The sequence below is a fragment of the Mandrillus leucophaeus genome, unplaced genomic scaffold, assembly GCF_000951045.1.
Source record: "Mandrillus leucophaeus isolate KB7577 unplaced genomic scaffold, Mleu.le_1.0 Scaffold881, whole genome shotgun sequence".
NCBI classification, from domain to species: Eukaryota; Metazoa; Chordata; class Mammalia; order Primates; family Cercopithecidae; genus Mandrillus; species Mandrillus leucophaeus.
The window spans coordinates 803114-811527 of record NW_012109597.1 but is presented as its reverse complement, the minus strand read 5'-3'; the positions used below and the strand labels follow the sequence as shown (position 1 = coordinate 811527).

The 8414-nt window shown below is 35.6% G+C and overlaps 1 protein-coding gene across 1 annotated transcript in view; it reads right to left on the bottom strand.

Annotated features, from left to right (window-relative positions):
* GALNT13 (polypeptide N-acetylgalactosaminyltransferase 13) overlaps nucleotides 1–8414 on the bottom strand; it is a gene marked incomplete at its 3' end in the record, with an annotated part of 293810 nt that overhangs the window by 238712 nt on the left and 46684 nt on the right. The window contains exon 2 of the mRNA XM_011969317.1: nucleotides 550–795. Coding sequence (XP_011824707.1) covers nucleotides 550–691 — 142 coding nt within the window. The remainder of the gene's footprint in view (nucleotides 1–549; nucleotides 796–8414) is intronic.

Sequence of the window (8414 nt, the reverse complement as noted above, 5' to 3'; positions counted from 1 at the left end):
TGAATTAAAGTAATTTTATAGTATACTTGAAATTATCTTTTTCACTTAACATACAGCCTGCAATCTGGTAAATCTGCATACCACCATGTGTTTTGTTTTAAAAACTGGTTGTTTTATTTCAACTGTTTTGGAAGTCTTTAGTGGTGTCATTCATGCACAGTTCGTTTGCTAAAATCGCCACCTGTCTCACTTTAGTGGTTTTTCCGTTTTATGTTATGTGCTTGGTCTTTAAAGGCTTTTGGCTTCTAGGAGCCTAGATTTAAAATTCTGCCCAGTTTGAATGTTCACTAAACTGTTCTTTTCATACAGTCATAGAACACCAGAATTTATTAGGTTCAACACTGTCTTAGAGGTTAGCTAACTGTTCTTATTTCTTCCAAGAAGACACCTAAGACCAAGAAAAGTAAAGTAACTTCCCCATGGTTAAACATGCATTAATAGTGCTGCCAAAATGCTCTTCTAACTCACTAAGGCAAAACTCTTCTGATTCTGAAGTTTCTTATTTTGTCAAGGCATCTCTATAAAAATATTTGCTTCATAAGCACTTACCCCTCAATGCAGGCAGCAGAGATCTCTCCTTCTTATCATCACATTTGTTACATTCACTGAAGTACAGCAGTAAGAAGACATCAACAAGAACCCACATCAATGAAGTGGCTAGAACCACCTTGCAGTAAACAAATCTCCTCATGTCTTTCCTTGATTTCTAGTTAACACACAGATTGAAGACAAATGCTACTGTGATAAATCCAAGCCACACAGGTGAACTCCAAGATAAAAGCAGCATACATTCCACTGTATTAAAAAAAAAGAAGAAGAAAATTTCATTAATTGTACACATAGATTTTTGGATAAAGAACATATAACATTAAATGTAGGACTTACTTAGTGCTCTCAAATATATCAGCACTCAAGCCTTCGAATCCAAAATTAAAAGCCTAAATAAATGAAAGTTGCCAGCAAGCTAGTTGGCTAACATTTTAATACCTAATACTAGATCTGCCACTACTCTGCTAGGCCCTTGACAAACTATTTGATTCCTTTAAGTTGTATTGTAATGACCTTAAAGTCATATCATGATATTCTTTATAGCACCAGGTTGTCAAACAGTGCAATTCTGAGTTTACTCTAATTCAGTACTTCTGATTAGCCAATAATACTGAAATAGAAATCATCCTAGGATACATTATATTATAGCATCTAAGATCTGGCCTTTATAGACAGACACGTCTAGGTCCATACACCTCCTAGGAATAGAAGACTTTCTAAGCCACAGTTTCCTCGCATGTATAATGTGGATAGAAATGCCAAACCTAAACCTCATTTGTTATGAGGATTACGTAGAATCATACTTATAAAGCATCTTGCAGAACACATAATTATCAAAACATAAAACAGAGCTGGGCATGGTGGCTCACACCTGTAATCCCAGCACTTTGGGAGATCGAGGCAGGTGGATCACCTGAGGTCAGGAGTTTGAGACCAGTCTGGCCAACATGGTAAAACTATGTCTGTACTAAAAATACAAAAATTAGCCAGGCATGGTGGCACATGCCTATATTCCCGGCTACTCGGGAGGCTGAGGCAGGAGAATCACTTGAACGTGGGAGGTGGAGGTTGCAGTGAGCCGAGACTGCACCACTGCACTCCAGTCTGGGTGACAAGAGCGAAACTCTGTCTCAAAAAAAATAATACATACATACATAAAAATAAAATAAAATAAATATATAAAATAACAAAAATTGTTCTCATATTCTTAAGTAGAGCAATTACAAGACATGATTAATAATTACATAGCCTCCAAAATCCCAGCTGATCTGCAGAGAAAGTATCTACAATAAATATGTATTTAGAATAAATAGCATGCATCCAGTTTATCAGAGGAAAAACATATTAATATAAATGATTTAAAATAATCAGAGCAAGAATTCTAACGGCTATAACAAAGATAGACACATAATTATTAAGAGACATTTTCCAAGGTAAGTGTAGAATGAATACCTTACACATATTTGTTTTATTTATACTACATTGAGCATTTTATTTATACTACTACATTTGTTTAACTACCTGGTTAACCAACTTTTATCTATAAAGTAAGTAAATCAGACAAAACATAATCTGATGCCATTTGTTACATTTCAAATAATACCAAGTAAAATATAAACTTATTGATGTGAATAAGATAAGTGATGAAGTTTTGACAGAGCTATTTGGGGTGAACAGTATTAAATACAAAGACACTTGAAATATTTCATTAACGTGTGTCTCAGAATAAAAACATCAAAGTATAATTTGATAAGCACAAGCTCTTCAAATTAACAGCAGCTGACAGCACCATAAAGCAACAGAAATTCTGTCGCCTGTTATAACCAACCTAAACTAGCAACAAATTCAAAATTCACATAAAGTGCCAGTTACAAAATAATTATTGTAACAGATTTTATTTTAGTAACTACAAAAAAATTACATTTACATTTATTCAGAATATATATATACACACACATATAAAATGGAGAGATATATGTAAATCCAAAGAATACATGACATTTGGGTGTTTTTTTCTTAGAAAAAGTAACATGTTATTATCTACTTTGTTTCATTTCCACTTTAATTTTCTATAAAAATGATAGCTAAATATTGGAAATCAGCCTCTAAACCTGATAATAAAGGAGTTATTGTCCCATACTTATTTCCTGTTACTGTGTACATTCTTTTCTAAATTTGAGATATGAAACAATTCAAGCTATCAAATTTTCTGTATTCAGTCTTAAGATAGGGTAGATCCTTTCAGTTTATCATAGAAAATAATTCCATGGAGAAGTACATATAACATTGATGGTCACTACACAGTCATCCCCAAGTTTACAAGGAGTACCTTATACATAAATGATCCTGGAAGATGTAAACAGCACCATGCCTGGCTCTGATATCAAATAAAGAGATGACCTTAGGTAGGTATCTTGCTTTTCAGTGCTTCATTTGTTTTTAACATATTTCCTGTCCCATCAATCTCACAAAATATTGTGAAGCTTAAGCAAGATAAAGAATTTAAAATATTGTTTAAGAAAAGATGAAGAATATTACTATAATAGAAAATCTGAAATCACTCAGTATTAATTAAATATTAAAATGTCTAAGCTAAGTCATTTCCTAATAAGAGCCTAACAGCTGAGGTTATTGAGAATTTAATTTAAACTTTAGTTATGATAAAAAGTCAAAATTACATATTATTGCCACTTCAAGTAGTATTCAAATTATCCTGAATTCATAGCCTGGTAGCACTATATATTAAGACATTAGCACTGAAAGAATACTAACTATACCATTTCATGTGAAAAACTAAGTTGCTGTTTAAACTTCTTATCTAATTACGAAACAGACTCTCCTTATTTTTTTAAGTTTTTAAATTTTATCTACATCTTGAAAACACCTAAGCCTTGAAAACAGGCTAAACTTTATCATTCACAGAGATCTAATCCCCTGGCACTTATAAAATAATAATCTTGTATATTGTATTTCAATATTCCTCTTAAGAGAAGAAAACTGAGCAGAAAAATGGTACTTTAAACACAGAATACTAATCAACATAAGCACAGTTGGTGGCCCAGGTTTATCTAAGAGAGTCAGCGTCTGCATTATGTTTCTATTCCAGGAAACCCCTACTTATTTGCAAATACTGTTCTGTTTCTCAAACAGTCAGAAAATCCAAGTTCTTCAATATCCCTGGCTTGCCAAGCCAATGTAGTGCATGAGCAACTTGTCTCAACTACAGCCTTTTCTATCCAATACTATTACCCTTTTCCTAATTGTTTCAAAAACATTAAGTAATGGTATCAGCAAGATTGTCTACATTATAGTATTTTTACTTGAAAATGTGTACCATATTTCCTATCTTTATTAAAAATTGATTTTAAGGCTGGGCACAGTGGCTCATGCCTGTAATCCCAGAACTCTGGGAAGCCGAGACGGGCGGATCATCTGAGGTCAGAAGTTGGAGACCAGCCTGGCCAACATACTGAAACCCTGTCTCTACTAAAAATACAAAAATTAGCCGGGCATGGTGGTGTGTGCCTGTAATCCCATCTACTCAGCAGGCTGAAGCAGCAGAATGGCTTGAACCTAGGAGGCAGAGGCTGCAATGAACAGAGATCGCACCACTGTACTCCAGCCTGGGCAACAAGAGAGAAGCTCCATCTCAAAAAAAAAAAAAAAAAATTATTTTTAAAAATAAGAAATAAATCTGGAAAAATCTTATTACTTTTTTGAGTGAAGGTTAGTGACAGTGGCTTTGTCACTATGTTGTTAAAAAGAAAAAAAGTTTTTGTTTTTGCTTTGGTTTGTTATTTGTTGTTCTTTTTTAATTAGGAAGTTATTACTCAGGGAATCTACTTTACTTGCTATTAGACATATTTTTATCTATAGTCATAAACTTTCTTTTGTAGAAAATTGTGTAATGGGAGCAAATTTTTTCAGTCTATTTTATGAGGCTATCCTTGAGGCTGCCAAGGGATCCTGGAAACTAGTATAAGGCTGCTGGTAATCCTTCCAGAAGTTTCAGGCACTCAGCATACTTTAAATGTTTTAAATAGGCAGGAGCTTCTGTGAGCTAATGACCAAATAATTTTGCAGAGTTTGGTTTATAGGCTGATAAATGTAGTGAGTAAGCCCTGAAAAAACACCATAAATTAGCTTCAGGTCTGACTGATAGGGAAACAGATCTTTGCATGAATAAAGATAAAAAACTGGCCGGGCACAGTGGCTCACACCTATAATCCCAGCAATTTGGGAGGCCGATGCACGTAGATCACCTAAAAGTAAGGAGTTCGAAACCAGCCTGATCAACATGGCGAAACTCTGTCTCTATTAAAAATGTAAAAATTAGCTGGGCATGGTGGTGGACTCCTGTAATCCCAACTACTCAGGAGGCAGAGGCAGGAGAATCACCTGAACCTGCGGGGCAGAGGTTGCAGTGAGCCAAGAGTGTGCCATTGCACCCCAGCCTGGGCAACAGAGCAAGACTCTGTCAAAACAGACAAACAAACAAACAAAAAAGACAAAAACTTAAGTTAAACCCAGGAAATCCACTCACAGCCTAAACCAAAGTGTCCACTGTAATAACCACATCACACTAAAGGTTAAACTAAGAGACAAAGAAGCCAACAAATATAGTGCTAAATAAATGCTTTTTACTGAAAGATGGTAGAAGAGAAGAAATAAACAAAACTGAAGAAAAACAACAAAAAAGTCCTCATTTGCATATCAACTAAGGAAAGGGAGAATATTGATAACATAAAGTTCAATTCTTAGGAGGGAACCTAACATAGGCTGTAAAAGAAAACGTTTCAGAGTTACTTTGTCATGATTTGAGTCTGGGTTCCAACACTCACTAATTGTGCAACTTGATTCAAGTTCCTTAAATGTTTAAGGCCTTGGTTTTCCTATTCACAGAATGTGAATAATAGTAGTTACCTTGTAAGACTAGGATGAGTACAGGGATGTAACATGTAACCTCTTATAACTGTGCCTGGCACATAAGAATTCATTATACATTAGTTATTATTACTAGTAGTAACACTTACATTGTTTTCATCAGAAACATCAGTGAAAGAGCCAGAGAAAATAATGAGGATTCTCCCTGCCCACCCTTGAGGAAACATTGCATGCTCAGTGTGTAGGCGTTCAGGGGATTGGAGAACAAGAGCACCACGTAGCAGAACTATTTTAGATGTAGTTTCTAACGTGGTATGAGTTACACAAGGTTTTACAATAGCAAAAACCAAACGAAATGTGCACTTAAAATCAATGCATTTCACTCTGTGTAAATTGTACCTCCCTTTTAAAGGTAAATAGGTACCATATGATTCCCTGATATCATCAACTTTTGAATTAAATAAATTGTAGTCATAGGTTCACCAGATAGGAGAGCTTCTACTTAATGCCTTTGTGATCTCATTTCCTACCATGTTCACATCAGTCACTTAGGTCTCCTGGCTGTTCCTTAAATATGCCAATTACTAGCTTGCCTCAGCCCATGTGTGATTGTGCTTTCTCTGCCCAGTCGTAGGTTCATGGCTCCCTGCTCTTGTTTCCTTCAGATCTTCCTTCCTTCCTGCTCAAATGTCACATCACCAAGAGCTTTCCTATCAGCCTATATAAAACAGCACACACACCTTACTCACTCTCTATCTTCTCACCCCACTTAACTTTCCTTCTTAGCAATTATCACCCCCAATTTACTGAAAAATTGTGGGTTTTTTGTTTCTTATTTGTCTCCCTTTCTTAAGTGGTAAGCTATATGAGAACAGGATTACACTTCTCTTACATACACCCTCTCTAACTCCAGTATATTTACATTTTAAAACTACAGCATTTGTTGTTATGGGCTGAATTGCCCTTGCCTGCCACATTCCAAAAATTCATGGGTTCAAGTCCTAACCCCTAGTATCTTAGAATGGAACCATATTTGGAAATAGGGGATTTAAAAAGGTAATTAGACGAAATGAGGTGAGATGGGTGGACCCTAATCTAATCTGACTGATACCCTTCAAGGAGGAGATTAGGACACAGGAAAACCACGTGAAGACACAGAGAGAAGGCAACCATTTGTCGATCACAAAAAGAGGCCTCAGAATAAAATCAACACTGCTGACATCTTGATTTTGGACTTCTAGCCTCCAGAACTGTGAGAGAAAATACATTTTTATTGTTTAAGGCACCCAGTCTGTGGTATTCATTATAGCAATCCCAGCAAAGGAAAACACTGGCTAGTTAAACCCACTTTCCTGTACTCCACTTCTACATGCAAACAGGTGAATATGGCTGGCACGAAACTCCCAAATTATTCCACCTCTTCTCATTTTAAATCTATGCCCACATTGCAGTGGAGTCCAAATCAATCTCCATCTTTCAGACAACAATTTTGCAGTTTATTTGACTTCCTTATACTGTCATCTCCACACTTTCTTTTTCTCATGGCTGATCACTATGCATCTACATTTAACAGAGAACATATAAACAATCAGGAGAGAATTTTGCATACTACCATGTTAAATGTATCGCTTGCTTGTTTCTATTACCCCCATACCAAATTTGGCAAGTCCAGCTGTTACCATGGTGAACTGTCCCTTTAAGTCCCCTGCCCTCACATATTCAAGGATTTGACTTTTCTGTATTAGTTTATCTTTTCTAACAAGTCATTATTACCAACATGCAAAGATGTTATATTCATAATAATCTTTGAATAAAGTAATTTCACCACACATCTCTCTTCAGGTACCCCTACATCCATCTATTCACGCGTAATGTAAAACTTTTGAAAATAATGATGTATGTCTATATATCCCTATCCTCCCATACTCTCTTAAACTTCACAGGCTTTAGGTCCTGCCACTATGTGGAAATCTTATGTGACAAGGTCAGGGTCAAATCCAATGATCAATTCTTAATCATTATCTTACACAAATCCTCAGCAGCATTTGGTACAGGTTGGCCAAAAACCGTGTACTCCTTTCTAGCAACTTGTTTCTTTCACATTTTATATTTGATTGTGCAGCAAATTCTGTTGGCTCCACTTTCAGATTTGTGCCACTTTTCACCAATTCCACCACTCCAACTATAGACCAAGCAGCCGCCAGGATTCTGAAATGCTGCCTTAGATTGTTTTAAAAAAAGTTTTATTGAGATATAATTCATATATCTGATAATTCACTCATTGTATCATTCAAAGTATACAATGCAATATAGTCACACAGTTGTGTGTCTATCACCACAATTAATTTTAGAGCATTTCCTTTTCTCAAAAAGTAAACCACTCCCCTTTGCTAGAACCCTAAATCGTACCATCATCCATAGACATAGGTAATCACTAATCTGATTCATTGCCTATGAATTTGCCTATTTTGAATGTTTCATATAAATTGAATCATACAATATGTTGCCTTCATGACTGTCTTCTCTCACTTAGCACAATGTTTTCAATGTTCATTCACGTTGTAGCATATACGAGTACTTCATTTCTTTTTATTGCCAAATAATATTCCATTATACAGCTATATATATTTTATTTATCCATTCATCAGTGGCTGCACATTTATGTTATTTCTACTTTTGACTATTATGAAAAATTTAAGCTGTGAACATTTACATACAAATTTTCTGTAGACATGTTTTCATTGTTCTTGGGTATATACCTAGGTGTAGAATTGCTTGATAATCTGCTATGCCTTAGCATCTTAAATGTACCCCCATTATAATCTATTCTTCACACAAAAGGCAGGTGGTTCCTGTTAAAACTTAAATTTAATGGCCGGGCACATTTGCTCACACCTGTAATCCCGGCACTTTAGGAGGCCGAGGTGGGCAGATCACAAGGTCAGGAGATCGAGACCATCCTGGCTAACACAGTGAAACCC